We start from the raw sequence: 17,983 nt of genomic DNA, 5'->3' as shown, positions 1-17,983 counted from the left end.
GCGTGTGTTCCCATTACCATCCATATAGACACCACTTTTCAGCTCATTTAAATCACTTCCTGCGGTAGCCATTTGAGTAGCTCACCGAGCGTAACAACCCAAAGGTTCTGAGTTCGATCCTCCACTCGACCTTAACATTTCAATGAACTCAGCAGTTTTTTGTTTCTTATTAATATTTTTATTCTTTGTCACACACCTTTGCCTCACACCTTATAATTCTTAAACATTTAGTATTTACACGCGCTTCACGCTCAGCTCAATTCCCCCAGTCCCAGCTGATAAGGACATTTCACAGTTTCAGCCGATAAAACCCACACACATAGTCTTTCCCCCACCCCTACACCCACGTGATCGATCATATGACATTTTTTTTAATTTAACGAACGCGGCAAACCCTTAAGCTCTTGCCGGCGTTCTGCAGAGATTAGGACCGGACCGATTCAACTTGCCGAATACAACCAGGTTAGTTTTCACTGCCTTCCCAGCTCCACTAATACTGAGCACATTTCTGTGCACTCGAGCAACCCACGCTAATCACATCTTCTCATTTCACCTTCCCTTCTTTCAGATTTCTTACGAACTTTTCCCAACTGGCATGTAAGTGACATACCAACCCGTTTTTTCGTTTTTGCAGTATTGCAAACAAATCTGCCTCGTTTCTTTGCACACATAGTATTGAAAACCTCATCACAGACGTTTGTTTATGCAGCTCATAACATCATTGAACAATGTTGCACTATTAAGACATCTGTTACTATTGTTATGATGTTCACAGCCAATACTCAAATTAATGTGCATTTATTTATTCTTTTAGTGTCTATTCCCTGATGAAGGGCATATCTTTAATGCCCGAAATGCATTGGACATATCTAAAAAGACAATGCCTGAATTAAATTGTTGAAACGTATTTTGAAGAAATCTGACTAATCATGATAAAATTGAAAAAACGAATCATGAAATAAACTAATGAACCATAAAGAACATTGAATGAAAGTCGTTTTCTTGATCCAAGGAATGACAAGCATGTGTGTGCCTGCGAAGGGATGAGACTAGAGGTCCTCTAGCCTCACATCTTCAACACTTTCTGGTAAACACAGTTATGCCGTAGCCAGTGTCGTGGGCATGGGGGAGTGTAAGTGGGCAGCTTACCTGCACCTGATCTATACAGCTAACGCTGTTGCGCTGAGACATTTACTAACAGTTTGTGACTGAGCGCGGTTACAGCTTCTCTCTGACCACTTTCTGGTAAGCACAGTTATGCCGTAGCCAGTGTCGTGGGCATGGGGGAGTGTAAGTGGGCAGCTTACCTGCACCTGATCTATACAGCTAACGCTGCTGTGCTGAGACATGTACTAACAGTTTGCGGCCTCGTCTGGGATACTGCAGAGTCACAACCCGTTCCAAGCTTCTTGCCATCACCGATCCTCGGAGGATATTAGAAACTTTCTAAGTGCCGGGGACGGAGTAGCCATTGATGAGAGCACTGGGGTCACGTCTTTGCTCACAATTGTTGTGTGAGACTGTGAAACTGATATCACCCAAGAGCAGTGGCATCGTGTGTGTCAACTGGGGTACCAGGTTTCCTGTCTACCTATGTGTTTACACATTTTGGTGTACTTATGTTTTCCCTGTTCCCCACAGAAAATTAATGTATTGAATTAGGCTTCACGTTTAATCATACTTTATTTAAACAATCCAGTTCATCAATGCGAGAACAGTGTAGTGCAACTGTGATTAAAAGGAATACAATGAATAACGAGCATTAAAAATGCAATAGCTCTCGCCTTTTATTAAGTTAAAGCAATTTGCTTTGCTATACAATACCATTAGCAAAGCAAATGGCTTTAACTTAATCAAAGGCGAGACCTATTGCATTTTCAATGCTTGTTGTGCGTGGCAGTGGCTTGCAAAGTTTTACAGGAGTTGAGAGAAGTTTGGTTGGCGTTGCCAGTTGGTGAACCATGTGCAAAGGGAAAGTTGCCAGGAAGTTAAAGGTTAATTTTAGGAAGTTTGGTTGCTTTGAGGTTTATACATTCAGTCTTAGGCTGTGGGGGGAATGTAAAGTTTAAAAAGGTTGAAATGGGGGGCGTGGCTAAGATGGCGGAGTAGGACGTGCTTTTGGGTCCCTCCGGCGCCTGGCCTTCTTCAGCTTTGTTCTAGCACCCTTCGCGGGTCTCGGTTCCTGCCATCCGAGTACCCTTGCATCTCCTGGAAACCCGGACCCCATTGCCGGTTCTTCGCTGCCCTGCCGCTGTGTCCCGGGGGCTGAGAGCGAAACACCTGCGAAGCGGGAGCTGGCGGCTTGCGCAAACGAACCGCGGCGGAGAGCTGCCGATTGTGGCCGTGGCTCAATTGAGAAGGACTGTGCGCTGGGGCCGCACTAAGAGAAGTGCCCGGGAGAGGCCTGAGAGTGAGTGGTGCTGACCTGGGTCTTGCGGCGGCGCCCCGGAGGAAGCGGAGTTACGGCTGCCCGGCACAGTGGGGGTGCCTCTCCCGGCCCCGCGATCTACGCTAGCCCGAGGCTTGCGGCCTGGACGCGCCGGAGGTTGCTGCCGGGAGTCAGGGCTGAATCTTGTGATTGCGGCTGGAGGCTCCGACATTGCTGCACCACGGCTGGCCTGCTGAGGAGCGTTCCTACGGAGCTGCTTCCCGCTGCCCTGGCTGACGGAGGCGGAGCCCGGACGGGGCCGAGTGAGTGAAGTCGAGGTAGGCCCTGATTGCGAGACTCTGCACGCGAGCTGCCTGTCCCGCCGCCGAGCTTCTAGAGCCCACAGAGTCTGCTGCTACCTGCGGGGCCCCCCCCGGGGTATTGAACCGATTGACCTGCTGGGCCCCGGGGGCTGAGGCTGACTGCCCCGGTCTGTGCGGGCCCCCCCTTCATGCTAAAACGGACTTGGGCATTCTAGAACTGCGTAGCCCATCGGGGGGCCGGATCTCGGAGGCCTGCTTGGGCTTTCCTGGTGGACACTGGTGGGTCACGCGGCGCCTCTGCCCTGCACGGCTCTGTCTCGCCCTTCCTCCCGAATCGGCAGACGGCCGGCTCCGGGCTCCGTAAGGTGCCCCTCCACACATAGCGACGAAAGGCTGCCAGTGGAAACTCCACCTGGGCCGCGGACCCAAACTCGGAGGGATGTAAGACAAGTATGCCTGGGCTCAGTGTATCACGTGCGTGTTTGGGCTTGCTTACGAGAAGGCTCCAGCGGCCTTTCCTAGTCGCACAGACAGCCCGCTAAAAGGAGGCCTACTAGGCACGACCATGGCGACGGCTAGGGTGAGGAAAGATAAGCCGGGCAAGGACGGCGCGACGAAAGGTGCAGTGCAGACCGCGTCCCCGGGAGCTAGCAAATCTCCTACCCGGGACCTAGCGGAGGAACCTGCGACCAAAGCCTTCATGCTAGATCTCTTTGCAGCCATTAAGGAAGACATTGCAGGACTGCGCACGCAGCTGGCTGCGGACCTGAGGGAGGTCCGAAGAGACGTGGACGACATAGGAGAGCGGGTGGCCACGCTGGAGGAGCACGACCTGGGGACGGCGGGCGATATCCATCAGCTCCAGCAGGATGTTATCCGGCTCACCGAGCAGAACCTCGACCTTCAAGCACATGCTGAGGACTTAGAGAACCGGTCCCGCCGCAATAACATTCGAATCAGAGCGGTGCCATGGAAGGGAGAGGGGTTGGATCTACGGGAGTACGTGGAGGCCCTCTTCAAACCGGTCCTGCAGGACGAGGAGGTCGCGGACATCCGCATGGACAGAGTGCATCGGGTGGGTCTACCGAGAGGAGCAAAGGCGCCGCCGCCGGACATTCTTGTCTGCGTGCATGACTTTCAGTTGAAGGAACGTATCCTCAGGATGGCGCGGGACGCTGGCCCTCTGCAGTTCCGTAGGCACAATCCGATGCTCTATCAGGACCTGGCGGCGTCAACACTGCAGAAGCGCAGGGACTTCAAGCCAGTCACGTCCTACCTGCAGGAGCATAGCATAACATACATGTGGGGTCACCCGTTCTGCCTCATTTTCCGCTGGCAGAACAAACTGGTGCAGATACGATCACTTGCGGATGCCATGTATCTCCTAGGTATAGAACGCACGGAGACGGCGGACGGGGTCAATACCCCCAGGCGGAGAAGACGATCGACAGACTGGCAGACAGTGGGACGCCCTGCAACCAAGAAAGGACCCGACCCCTCGGTATGCCTCCAGGAGAGGGGCGCAGCTTTGACCTCCGTGGCCTTGGTCACAGAGGCGATCCTGGATGATAACTCGGAGGCTCCTTGAGGCCCGAAAGGGTACATCGCTGGCGTCGGAGGTGGCTGTTCCCTGAAGGTACTCTAGTATGTCCTGCTGGATGAGTGAGTCCTGTATCGGGAACAGGAAGACTGTGGACTGGTTCCTACCCCCTATGCCCTTGTGGCCTGTACTACGAACTTACGTACTTCACTATGTTCTTTTCCTGCATATGTTTGGTTTTGTTACAAGGGGGTTCAGTGTGTGTGCGGGGGGATGGGGGGAGTGAGTGAAGGGGGGGGACGCCGCATCAAACCTAGGCCGCTTCTAGGTGGCTGTGCATCGCCGCCTCTGTCTCGTATGCTGGGTAGTATATGTGCTGGGCGTGTTGACAGGGGATGCTGGGCTTCGGACTCTACGTGGGCCGCATTAGCTGCTGATCTTGCTGACCTGGGATATCTAGGGAGCTGAAAGTGGTGAGCCTTAATGTTCGGGGGCTCAACAACCCAGTGAAACGCTCCGCAGTCCTATCGCTCCTTGAACAAACTGGGGGGGATGAATGCCTCCTGCAGGAGACGCATCTTCTGCAGAAGGATGAGCGTAGAATGCGCGACAGGAGGTTTCCCCTACAGCTGTGGTCCTCGGGCCCAGCGAAGAAGAACGGAGTTGCTCTCCTCTTCAGCGCCCGGACACGTTGTAGAATCTTGACCCAGATGGTAGACATACGGGGAGATTTTTGGCGGTGCGGGTGCAATGGGGGATGCGACCTTCACTATTGGCTCCTTGTACGCGCCTAATACACAGCAGGAGCCCTTCCTGCGCGCAGCCCTAGCCCAGGTTCTTGCTTCCCCCGATGCTTTTCTCCTAGTGGGTGGGGACTTTAATCTTGTAATGGACGGGCCCCTTGACAGGTCGGTGAATAGACTGCATACCTCGGGGACCTGGTCGACAGAGGGGAAGCAGTGGTTGGTAGATGGTGGTTTGCATGACGTATGGCGGCTACAACACCCTCGGCTGCACATCAGACATATGCGCGCTTGGACCACTTTCTGGCTTCCTCTGCATTGCTACCCCACCTACACGACGTGGCTATTGCTCCTCGCTCCCTCTCAGACCATGCGCCCCTCACGGTCCTGTTTACCCTTAGCGGCACGCGCCCTCCCGCAGCTGGCTGGGGATTGCGCGACTCCATGCTCCGCGCTGACTCTGTAGTGGGACAAATTAAGGACACTATCACACACTACGTTGGAGAAACGGCGATAGCGTCAGTTTGGGAAGCACTGAAGCTGGTGGTTAGGGGGGACTTCATTGCTTTAGCGCCCACGTACTCCAAGCTTAGGAGGGACAAGAGGGAAGAGCTGGAGGGAGAGGTGCGGGGCTTGGAATCTATCCACAAGCGCACAGGCGCTCGCAGGGTCTGGAGAGAGTTGGAGACTAAGCGACGCATGCTGAAACATATGGATCTGGACAGGGCGGAATATGCGCTGCTGTGCTTGCGTCATAAGTTTTACCTGAGCGGGGACAAAGGGGGCAAGATGTTGGCGCACCGCCTGCGGGCCAAGACCCAGGCTCGGGCCGTCGCTGATATCCGGGATCACCAAGGTGTGTCACACACCTCTGACTCTGAGGTAGTAGCAGCCTTTCGTCACTTCTACCAGAGTTTGTACACGGAGGAGTGTACGTCGCTCGCGGAATGCGACCGGTACATTGAGGCGGCGGGTATTACCCCCCTGCTGGAGACAGCTGTCGAGGACCTGGACGAGGAGATCCGAGTGGAGGAGGTTATCACCGCCATAGCCCGGCTTAAACTAGCTAAATCTCCGGGCCCTGATGGTTTCTCGGCCCTTTTTTACAAAACCTTTTGCTATAAACTGGCCTTGTTCCTGACCCGCCTGTTTAATTCTTTCCTTGACACTGGCTTGGTCGCGCCCTCTATGTCCGACGCTGCCATAACGGTCATACTTAAACCTGGCAAGGACCCTGCTGATTGTAGCTCCTATCGGCCAATCTCACTCCTGAATATCGATGCCAAACTCTTTGCGGGCATCCTGGCGGCGCGACTCAGCCCCCTTATGGATGGCGTGATTGAGCCAGACCAATCGGGCTTTGTCCCTACCCGCCAAAGAGGTGACAACTCCAAAAGATTATTGCATCTACTGGATGGGGTCCATCGCGCGAAGACTCGGGCCTTCCTCGATGCGAAGGCCTTTGATAGGGTCGAGTGGGGGTTCCTCTTCCGAGTGCTGCAGGCGTATGGCCTCGGAGGTAATTTCTTGCGTTGGATCCAGGCCCTGTATGCGTCCCCGAAGGCGGTAGTGCGGGTCAATGGCTGTAGGTCGGCTCCCTTTTCCATCACAAGGGGACACGACAGGGTTGCCCCCTCTCGCCTCTCCTATTTGCGTTTTATATGGAGCCCTTCGCCCAGCGAGTCAGATCCCACCTTGACATTAAGGGCATTAAATTTGGAGCAGACGAACACAAAATAAGTCTGTATGCAGATGATGTCATTCTAGCTCTGCAAGATCCTGCTCCTTCTCTGCGACGACTTACTGCGGAAATTCGGGCTTTCCATGACATAGCTGGCTTTAAGGTCAATTTCTCTAAATCGGAGATCCTTAATATCTCTGTTCCGCCGGATGAAGTCGCTGAACAGCAACGGGAATTTGGCTTCAGGTGGGCGCAATCTGACATTACGTACTTAGGTATCCGTCATGCGTCGACTGTACCTCGGACGCTTTCTTTAAATTACACTAACCTAATAGAGCAGACCGCCAAATCTATCTCGGCATGGTCGCGCCTTAACCTATCGTGGTTGGGCAGATTGGCGGCCATTAAAATGACTCTTCTGTCCAGAATACTATATATCTTCCAGATGCTCCCCCTCGCACCTCCGACGGGAGCCTTAAAGAAACTCCAGGGCTTGTTGAACAGGTTTTTTTGGGACAATAAGCGCCCCCGAGCGGCGTTTACGACAACTACCCTCCCAAAAGCGGCGGGCCTATTTTCAAGCCACCTGCCTACGATACGTGGTTGAGTGGAACAGACCGGAGTCGAGTAAACACTGGTTGTTCATGGATCAGACCGTAGCGGGTTGCAATATCTGGCGGGAACTCTGGCTGCCTCGCAAGGATAGGGCGTGGGGGCTATACTCCTCGCCTGTGACGTCACCAACGCTTAGAGCTTGGGATCAGTTAGCGCTCCGTAAGGGCTGGACGACTTTCCCCTCGCCCAAGACACCGATTGTGGACAATCCCGCCTTCCCCCCTGGTCTTTCTTCGCCGGTCTTCCATCGCTGGCGAGAGAAGGATTGTAAACGAGTGGGAATGCTTTTCGATCTCGAGGGTCTCGTCCCCTTCTCGGAGCTGCGCTCCGAACACTCCCTAATGGAGGCGTCAGATAGCTTTGCCTACACACAAGTGGCACACTGGGTGACGCTCCCGACCAACATGGCATTGATGTCTCGCCCCCTTACGACCTTCGAGCACTGGCTTATGCGTAAAAAGAACGATCAGCGCCTTATCTCTGAGCTTTACGCCATGATTGTGCGAGACCCGCGAAAGCAGCGAACAAAAGCGCAGGTGAGGTGGGAGGTGTAACTTGGGCGTCCGCTCTCGCATAAGGAGTGGGAGCAGGTGTTCTATCGCGCACACCACACGACAGCTAACACAGCGGGTACGGAGTCGGCATATAAACTGGCGACGTACTGGTACTATACTCCACAGCGCGTAGCATCCTGGGACAAGGCCAAATCTAGTCTCTGCTGGAGGGGTTGCGGCACGTCGGGCACTCTCTTACATTTGTTGTGGCATTGCCCCAAACTGGAACGGTACTGGAAGATGGTGTTCGATGAACTAGATGCTGCATTCCAAATCTCGTTACCCAGACTCCCTGAGCATGCGTTGCTAGGCCTCCCGTCCCCTAAATGTTTCCCTCTGCGCACACCACTAGGACGACAAATCGCATTGGGGCTGTTGACTGCGCGACAGGTCCTGCTGGCGCGCTGGGGTTCCCCTGATGCCCCGGAGATGCGAGATTGGTTGATGCGCCTGTGGCATACTCTGGCGATGGAGCGCCTTTCACTTGACGTAGATGGTAGAGGATCTGAATACACTACCTTGTGGGCTCCCTTCCTGCGGCTCCTGTCCAAAGAGATTCGAGAAGTTACATGCCCAAAGTACCTTCAGGTCCTGCAGCTTATTCCTTTAGATCCGGTGGGCGCTGTACCAGAACCCTAGCCTTCTGGGATGGATATGCCTAGGTCGGGGGGATGGATGTGTTGCTCTTTTCATGGCTGATGGTTGATGCGGCGGGGGGTGGTCGGGTGGGGGGGGATTTGGAGGGCTTGAATAGGAGGGGTTGGGTGGAGGGTGGGTGAGAGGGGTTTTCTCTTGTTTGCCTATTCTGTTATTTGTTGATTTTTCTCTCCTCAGAAAATTGCGGATCCCGCTGTGCCGGTGGGGGGTGCCTTTGGCTTTTACAACGCAGGACCGCCCTCCGGGCTGTAGGTCCGACTGCTGTGTTTAACTACTACTTGCTTACGCCCTGCCGGCGAGTCGATGTAGGCAGCTGGGCTGTGTCTGTTGCTAACTGGCCGCATAATAAAAATGTTTGACTCTGAAAAGGTTGAAAAGGTTGAAATGCACTGCAGTTAAAGACCCTTAATTTCCTTTATGGTATAACATGTGTGTTTTAAATGTATGATTCACCCCCAAAAAAAGGAATGTTTACTACCAAGTTACGACTATGTGGGTTCCAAGCACATTCCAACCACATCTCTCTGGCCATATGCTGAGAACACCAAGGTTACCACTTCTCAGCCTACATTATGATAATGGAAATACATCTTACTCATGGATTTTTGATGGCTGTAGGTGGGACTTTGGGTCTCCCATTACCTCCAATATTGTTTCTATAAGTGTTTAAGAATTCTGACCTTAAATCCAGCCTTCTTTGATTGTCTCCTTATCTAATGACTGCAAAAGGTTTTGTAAAAGATATTCTGAATGTTATTTGATGTTGAAAATCAAAGCAAATGAAAATCATTGTTGTATTGCTTTTCAGACATGGAAGGATGGAATATACATTGTATTGTTCCCAGAGATTTCCCGCGGGCTTGACACCTATACCAGATGAAGCATGAAAACGACATTAACGCCGGATAGCACACCAGAACAGGTAGAACGTGATTTTGTTTGGTTTTCATTCTACAGTGACATCGGCTGTAAAGCAGATTACAGTAGTTAATTCAATAAGCTTCTATGGGCTTCAGCCTGTTAGGATTTAAGGGGGTGTAAAGGATTTCCCCCCCAACATCACAAACTTTGCAAAGTTGAAAAAAATAATAATAGCCAGCAAAATCTTAGAAAGCAAAAAATATCTTTAGAAGAAATCTTTTTGCAAGGAGATGCATTGACTTTTTTCATGGAATGCTTCTGGCTAAGTGAAATAGGGCGACAATGAGAAAACTGGCAAAGTTGGCAGTGTGTCTAACTTAACTTACAAAATAACAACAGTTTATGAGATTGATGAGTCAAACTTAGTGCATTAAACACATTTAATTGTGAACGGACAGCCAATGCAACAGTTTCAATTAAGCAGGCACCTATTCTTTAGGTTTCAGGTTGAATATAACTTCGTTATCAGGAACACTGTGACCCGGGAGTTTTGTACTTCGTCGCGCACTTCTCGTCCTTCGTTTTTACCGCGTCTTCTACACGAGAATTGGGGATTCTCCCATATAAAGTAAGAAGACGGACCGACATGACTCACAATATTTGACAGTGGGTTCACGTTTCCGTATTTTTTTTTTTAAAGTAAATTTTTATTGTTGCTTTGGGAGTATCACCAGAGAATATATAAGGACACGGGCTGGCTTCAACATTCAGCCAGTATCCGTCAGTTACGCAACTTTTCTTTTGCCTCTGAGGATTACACATAGATCAGGAAAACACATTACGGTTCAACTGAACTCATATTACGTATGCAAAGAAATGAGAAAAAACAACCCCTAAAAACAGCTACTGCCATGCCCGCCCCCTCCCCCCCCTCCCCCGGGGTCTGCCCACCCTCTCCTGATGAAATTTCTTCCACCGGTCAAAAACCGGGTTATACAGTACGGCATTTAACATGTCCACCCTCCGTCGCCACCATTAGGCATGTATCAATCAGCAAGTTTAACAGCGCTCTCCTTCAGATCCCCTGTGGGTTCACTCTAGCCCGTAATATTGCCTCCACTTTGTCCACACTCTCCGGAACTTTTTGGGGCAGCCCCTGGCTTTATATGTCACTCTCTCAGCCGCAATATATAGGTCGAGCCCCCTCCTCCATTCCTCCAAGTCTGGCGGTTCGGCCGCTCCCCAGCGTCGTGCAATGTCTCTCTTGGCCACCACCAAAGCCAGCACTAGGAATATGATCAAGGGGCGGGCCAAGTCTACTTCGGTCGTCAACCCCAACAGAGCTAGCTTTGGGTCACGTGGTAGAGTAGTTTCCAGGACCTCATCTAATTCTGCAAATATGTCCTCCCAGTATGTCTGTATGATTTCGCAGCCCCAAAGTGTGTGGTAGAAGTTTCCCTCTGGCTGGTGGCACCTAAGGCACGCCGTGTCCATGACCTTCCCCATTTTGTACAGGCGCACCCTGTCGAAGTAGGCTCTATGTAACACCTTCAGCTGTATGAGACGGAGTCTAGATTTAATCGCTACCTCACGCGGGTGCATAAGAACCATTTCCCAGTCCAGGTCTTCCATTTCCCCCGTGTCTCCCTCCCACTTGCCTCACAAGTCTTGTAGGTTTCCTAATGTATTGTTGGTCAGCGTTCTATATGTGAGGGATACCGCTCCCCTCCCTATCTGCTCCTGCAGTAACCTACCCTCCAACGGAGCGTATTCTGGGATGTCTGTCAGAGCTATGTTTTGTGCCCTCCAGGCGTGTCTTAGCTGTGTGTATTTGTAGTACTGAGTTTTGTGTAGGCCAAAGTCTCCCTGTAAGGCGTGGAATGTTTTCAGTTCTCCCCTGGCAATCACGTCCCCTATGGTCGAAATGCCGATGTCATCCCATCGTCGAAAGCCTTTCAGTTTGTTAAGTTCACCCAACCACTTACAGTGCCATAGTGGTGTCTGTCGGGTGGGCCTCTTGTCCCATCCCATGCGTTTGGTCGCCCTATGCCAGGCAGTCAACGTGATCCTAGTAGCCGGCAGAAGGTGTCTCCCCCCGAGTCCTCCGTACAAGTAGTACAGGACGTTGGTATGAGACCATTTCGACCTTTCTAGCGCATATGTAGGGTGATCTATTGCTGCATGCAACCATTCATTTATCGGGGTAAGGTGTTCTGCCCAATAGTAAGCCTCTAGGTTGGGAAGGGAAATCCCACCACTGTACTGGTGGCGCCACGTTTCCGTATTTGACATCCCTATCGTCACCACCTTTAAGCTCTTATTAGTCCTGTCCGATTCTACTCAGTCGGCAGTGACCTTCCTCATAATTTTGCTAGCACTCATATTCGTCAAGGGCCCCACCGGGTCGGAAGTATCACCGGCAGAGCGACCTCCTTGCGTATACAGTAGCGTCCGAGCCCTGAAGATTCGCGTGAGCGATGAAACACGTGTCGGCAGGCTGCTGTTTTTCTGTCATGGAAATAAAGAACTGAAGATTTCAGTCCACATAAGATTCAGTCGACTCTCTGCCACCTTACCTTTTGTGATTTTTTATTCATCCAATGATATGACTACTGATTGTATTCTCTATTGTGTGTGCATAGGGTAATTGTTGAATATAACTTCCTGCCTTAATTTTCTGCAGTTGTAATTGCTGCACGGTTTTTAAGAACTCAATCAGTATTCTTATGTTCCTTCCTGTATAAGTCAGTGGGTTGTTAGGCATGTGCTATCTAAGATGGATCCGTTCATACCAATACATCTCTGTCCTTGGGATCTACTTTGCATTTGTTGTGTTTGGCATAGGGCGACATTTGCACGTATTTTACTTTAATGTCTACTGAGAACTTTGATGGTCAGTAAAGAGTGCACTGTGTACCTCTTACATTGAGGGACATGACATTATTTTTATTAAGCACATTGTAATACCTCTCTGTTGAGTCAAAGTCTACTCTAGATTATTTCTTCCAAATTAAATAGAATTTTCCCTACATTTGCTTTCAAAGAGAAGTGGTGCCCTCTCATCCCAGAAGAATCCAAGGAGAAAAGAGAATGGGTCGTCTGCTGAGAACACTGGTGCCAGAAACATGAAGGTAAGGCCTCTGGAGTACAGCTATTAAGATAGATCAACCATAAAGTGAGTCAGTTAGCAGAAAATAAATATTTTGCAGTAGACCATCTTTCATCACCCCTCAGTAAATCCTTTGACAGCATTTCCAAGTTGGATTGGTAATATTGTCAGACAGTGAAGTAAAAATCAAAACAAAATGTACCCAATACGTTTTGAACATTCTTTTGTAGTTCACTCTTAAATGAACTCTTGATGAAGCTATGTGTTTCTAAGTCACATCAGATGAATTAAATTATGAAAAGTAACTTTATCTTGCACCTTTTAAAATCTCTAATCCATGATTTTCACACGATTCACAATGTTACAAATCCTCCTAGTCTTACGTGCCATGATTTGGGTTTGTATATCTCCCTTTCTGCCACCTAGGTTGAGTGGCACCTGACTTGTTTTGTGAAGCGGTGACTAATTTACCGAGATGGTCTTAGTTGGCATTCTGTGGTGACTTTTCACAATCTTCTTTGTTAGAATTGGCCATAATTTAAATTTTCAACTGGTTCACAGAACACTTTGTTCTGCTTTTGTTTAGTGATTTGAACATGTCAGTTTTACTTACTGCTTGCAGAAATGATTTGGATATCAGATTTAGTGCTTGTACATCTTCCTCGTGTGCCTCACATTCAGCTGGATATATGCCACAATATATATTGTCCTGCTATAATAGTGTATTCGGAACATTGACTGCCACAATATCTTGATGGTATAGATAAGATATATTTACTATTTTGTAACTCCACAGCTATTTTCCTAAAACATAAAAAAACAGAAGCTAACTCATTCATCTGAAGAAAGTAATAAACTGATATCTTAACTAGGCTAACAAAGACATGTATTTCTAGCTTTCGTGAAACATGTTCACTTCTTCAGGCAAATGAGCTTTGAAAGGAACATGCACAGCTTTCTGTTCACCAAGGCAAATATCTTATCACCACCCCACAAACGTGGTCCAACCCATCACAATGCTCTGCCACTCTGCTGGTGCTCGCCCTGGGATGACCACTCCCATTACCATCACAGGCAATTTCTTTTGGGGAAGAACGTCTGGCACTCCAAAGAGACTTATCATACTTTTATTTAAGTGAGGTGTAAAAACAAGCCAATCAGCGGCGGCTCCTCCATCAAGGCGGAGGAACGTTTCCCGATGCTTTCTTAGCAGTGCACACAGGAAAAATAGAATGATGATGAAATTATTTTATTACAATTTTCTTTTTCTTCACTCTCAGTGAGTCGAGTCTTGGGGGCGGGGTCATCCTGCCAGAGAGTCAGCAACAGGGAGGAGTGGTGGGCACTAAGTGCGCATGTCTTTTAGGTGGCCATCTTAAGACGGCCAAACTGAGATGCGCACTTAGCCTTTCTCCAATCTGAGCTGTGTTTCACAGCTGGGTGGAAGATATGCACAGGCTCTCAGACCCTGTCTGAGTGCCAAACCAGGCCAGTCAGGCCAATCATGGCACTGCTCTCATGCTGGTAACAGTATTATCAGCATGAGAGCAGCATCATGATTGGCCATGCAGTGTCTAGGAGTCTGTGCATTGGCTGCTGGGAGTCGACAGGAGCAGAGTAGAAGACCACTGAGGCGACGGCCAGCAGGTAGGTAATATTTTTTCCCCTATTTTTCTCCCCTGCGTTGCCCCCCCAGTTTGCCTTCACAGTAGCTGCCACTGAAGTCAATACGCTTTGACATGTTACAGCAGCAGTGATACTCAACGTACAGCCCAGGGGCCACTTGTGGCCCTCTTGACCTTTACATGTGGGCCCCTGGTGAACAGCAGCACCAGGTACTGTCTAGCTGCTGAGCACTAATATTCAGAAAGAAATGTTAAATAAACAGGCAAGTATTTATTAACCTGCAAATAAATGCTTTAGACCTCCTTACACAATCCATGACCCACCCATACCAACCACTGTCACCCTGCTGGAATCAGTGCGGCCCTCTGACACACCACAGACCATACTTTGTGGCCTCTGGGCAAATGTTTGTGAGTACCCATGTGTTACAGTCTTGATCACAGTTGTTAGCAGTCTGTTATCTGCTTCCGTCTAAAGTGTAGTAGAAGAAGTAATCGCCCATTAAAATGGATGCACAAGTGACTGATTAAACCCACTGATGAAGCAACTAACTTATGTGACACTGTGGTAAAATATGCTCAATGACTGAATGATCAAGAAATATAATGATGTGCCCTTGAATTTAATGGATTGGATTGATATTTTCAACTTAATCGAAGAAGCTATAGAATTACAAAATTTCAAAAATAAAAAGAGACTAAAAAGTGTTTAAGAGACTAAAATATACAGAAATCTGTGGGATTATGGGTGTAGACTGCAGTTTAAATGGAAACAGAACACAGACTGATGGCAGCAATGATAATAATAATACTCAGATTTGTATAGTGCTGCTTATCACCCGTGAGGGTATCCAGGCACTCCCCGTAGACATGGGGAGATTAAGTGGTTTTTGCCCAGAAGTACAGTATGTTGAGCCGACGCCGACATTTTAACCTGGATTCCCAGTTCTGAAGTTGGCAGTTCTGGCCCTCATGCCACATCCTCTCCCTATCTAGACTGTAATGTGTCGAAATGCTTTGGCTTGTGTTTACGCCTAATTAAATGAAAACATAATTAATCTCTCAAGTGCCAAGCGTTCTTGACAATAATAATAAATATATTTATCTTCATGATACTGTGGTAGTCAATATTCTGGATGCTGTGTTTTGGTAAGACGATATTGTAAATTAAGGTAGAACATGTTTTACCTGTATGCTTAAACTGTCCCCTTTTCTGTACTTCTGTTCCTTCATCCTGCTGTCTGTTAGGCACTGTTCTTCAGTTGTGCTTCCCTTTCATGACCTCCTATCCTTCCTTTTGCTCATAGGCACCTTTTGTTTTTTGCTTTGCTTTCCCTTTATGCTATTCTATTCCTCATCATCCTTTGCATTTCATTGTTATCTCTCCTGTACTCCCTCATCCTCTTCCTATAATTCTACCTCGTTCTCCCTTGGGTTTCTTCCATCTTGTGATTTAATGACAGCCCCAGCTTCTTGATGATTTCGTTTTTCTATGTCTTCCACTATTGTGATTCTTTTTCATCCATTCTGGTGGTTTGCCCTGTAGTTTATTTCTACTAATTGTCCATCTTCTGCTCTGCTCCCTTGTTTTTTCCTGTACTTACACCTTCTAATTTCCTGTACTGTATACCAATCCCTTTTTGTGCTTTTGCCTCGTCTTCTTCTCTGCCTCATCCTTTTGTACTGCTTCCTCACCCCCTTATGCTTTCCTTTTACATTTGTCACATGTGACTTGCCTCCTTTTTACTTCTTGCCCATCCTCTCCTCGGTTCTTTTGGCTGTCTTCTTTATTTATAATTTGTTTGACCCTTTGCCTCACTCTGTCCTGCGCTTCTTTCACATGCTGTTCTGTGCTGCTGTCGTGCGCTTCTCCTTCATCTTCCATCATCCTCTTCTGTGTTTTTCCTTATTCTCTTATGCTCCTTGTATTACCTTTGTTTTTCTTTTTTCATCCCCCGTGAATTCATTTTTTTGTGTACTGATTACTCATTCTTTTATGTACTTCTATGTTTTATTCCGTCATTTTTTCCTGTGCTGCCACCTGTTTTATACCTTTTCTCTAAGATCTACTTCAGGCTTTTTCCTCAATCTATTCTGTGCTTCTTGCTCATTTTCCTTTTCTTAAACATACTTCTCTCTTGTCCTCCCCTGTGCTTCTATCCTACCTTGGACTTTTCCCTTATCTTTCCTTCTCTTTCGTCCACTTCTATGCTGATCCTCTTTAATCTACTGTGAGTTTCCATTTTTTTTTGGGGGGGGGGGGTCAAATCTGTTTATTAGCATTTTAGAGATCGTATGGAATAACAAGGATTTCAACTATTACATCTCAGCTACTTGGGCAGTGCAATCTACTGTGAGTTTCCATTGATGTGTGCTGTGCTTCTCAGTCAGTGGATTTTCCTTAAGTCCATAAACAGTGGATTTGCCTCGTCCATGCCGGGTTCCTGGACCACATTTTAAATTGAAAGGGTGTTATATTTAAAAGCATTAGCGCTGGGAGGTTTCATTGACTAGGAGAATTGGCACCTACTAAGTTAGCATCAGTGTTCACTTCCTGTTTATCAAAGCGGTCTAATAGGTGAGGGAAAACACCCTAGACCCGCCGAATGTTGGACCCCAAGGCCAATCAAGTTATGAATGTTTATCCTTTGCACACGCTCCAATATTAAATGCAAATTCCAAACATATTAGGTGCACAAAAAAGGAGTAGAAGTCTTTTTTGTCTTTTTTTGTCTTTAATCCAACAACGCCCAGCCAACACGTGTTTCCGCGTAAGGGGATTACCCCTCGACTTCTTCAGAGCTGTCTGGCTCTTTAAGTCTTAAATTCAGTCACCTCTCCGCCGGTTGTACTTCCGACCCGGCTGGTCTATTTATCCTATATCCAATTTAATGCTCAACATTTCCATCAAGGAGGTATCTTCCAACCTTAAAATAAGCAATGGTGACTTGTCCAGAGGCACCAGTGTAAATATAATCCCTATGTGCGTGGACCCTTCAGCGAGTACGCGTACATCCGAATCCTGATGCCGAGTACTCTTTCTGAACACCACAATTAAGATTTCACCTCTACATATGTATATAAAATGGAATGCCTGATGGATATGTTAGTCATAGAAATATCTGAATGCTTTTTTACCAATACCACATATTCTCAGGGCAAACTTTAAGTTGAAACAACACAAAACATGAATGAGCCTAAGGCTTCAACCCTCTTTTATCCTCCTCCAATGCTAGGAATCTCAAGAAAGACTCCACACCAGATCAGCTAGCCAAAATGTTAGACAAAATGCTTCTCCAGAACCTTGCTGAGTGTACACCTTGGTTTTGGAGTTCCCGCAACAATGTCATCTGAGCATCCACCAAGACAGGATGGACATTCCAAAGGAGGTGAAAATCCATTTCATGAGAACATCTTATGCCTTCAAGTGGAAGAGCTGTTGCATCTGGTGCCTAAAAAAGCAGACTGACTCGAGAATGTAATGAAAGAGGGCACACCTTTTTCTTCCTTTATTTGGCAAAATCTGGTTGCCAATTTCCATCTACAAAGGGACATATGGCTGCAATTACTACATTAAAAAAATATATATATTCTGGCAGCAAGACCTAATCAATGGAGGGACAAGCCTTGTTACACCAACTGTTTCCTAAATATACCGAGTACTCTTTTCTGTTTAACTTGTTCTTCCCGCTCCTTGTTTAGGAACGCTTCGTCCATTATTTTACTGTTTAGCAATATCAGATAAAATGCCACGATGACGGTAAAAATAGACTGTTTGCAGCACATGTAGGTGTAGATCACATGCTCTGCCCACTCCTGCCATCTAGTGTTGGGTTCAGAACATTTCAAGCTGTTTTCTTTTCTTTTCCACCATTGCGTTCAAACGTCCCCGAACCCTTCATTATTC

At 48.1% G+C, this 17,983-nt stretch overlaps 1 protein-coding gene across 1 annotated transcript in view; it reads left to right on the top strand.

Annotated features, from left to right (window-relative positions):
* Positions 1 to 17,983, top strand: part of LOC147709040 (uncharacterized) — a 263,194-nt gene that overhangs the window by 141,452 nt on the left and 103,759 nt on the right. Inside the window, exons 2-3 of the mRNA XM_086927643.1 lie at positions 9,290 to 9,403; positions 12,387 to 12,473. Coding sequence (XP_086783769.1) covers positions 9,365 to 9,403; positions 12,387 to 12,473 — 126 coding nt within the window. The 5' untranslated portion in view covers positions 9,290 to 9,364. The remainder of the gene's footprint in view (positions 1 to 9,289; positions 9,404 to 12,386; positions 12,474 to 17,983) is intronic.

This window comes from Lissotriton vulgaris, chromosome 6 (genome assembly GCF_964263255.1).
Source record: "Lissotriton vulgaris chromosome 6, aLisVul1.2, whole genome shotgun sequence".
Taxonomy (NCBI): domain Eukaryota; kingdom Metazoa; phylum Chordata; class Amphibia; order Caudata; family Salamandridae; genus Lissotriton; species Lissotriton vulgaris.
This window is presented reverse-complemented; position numbering and strand designations above follow the sequence as displayed.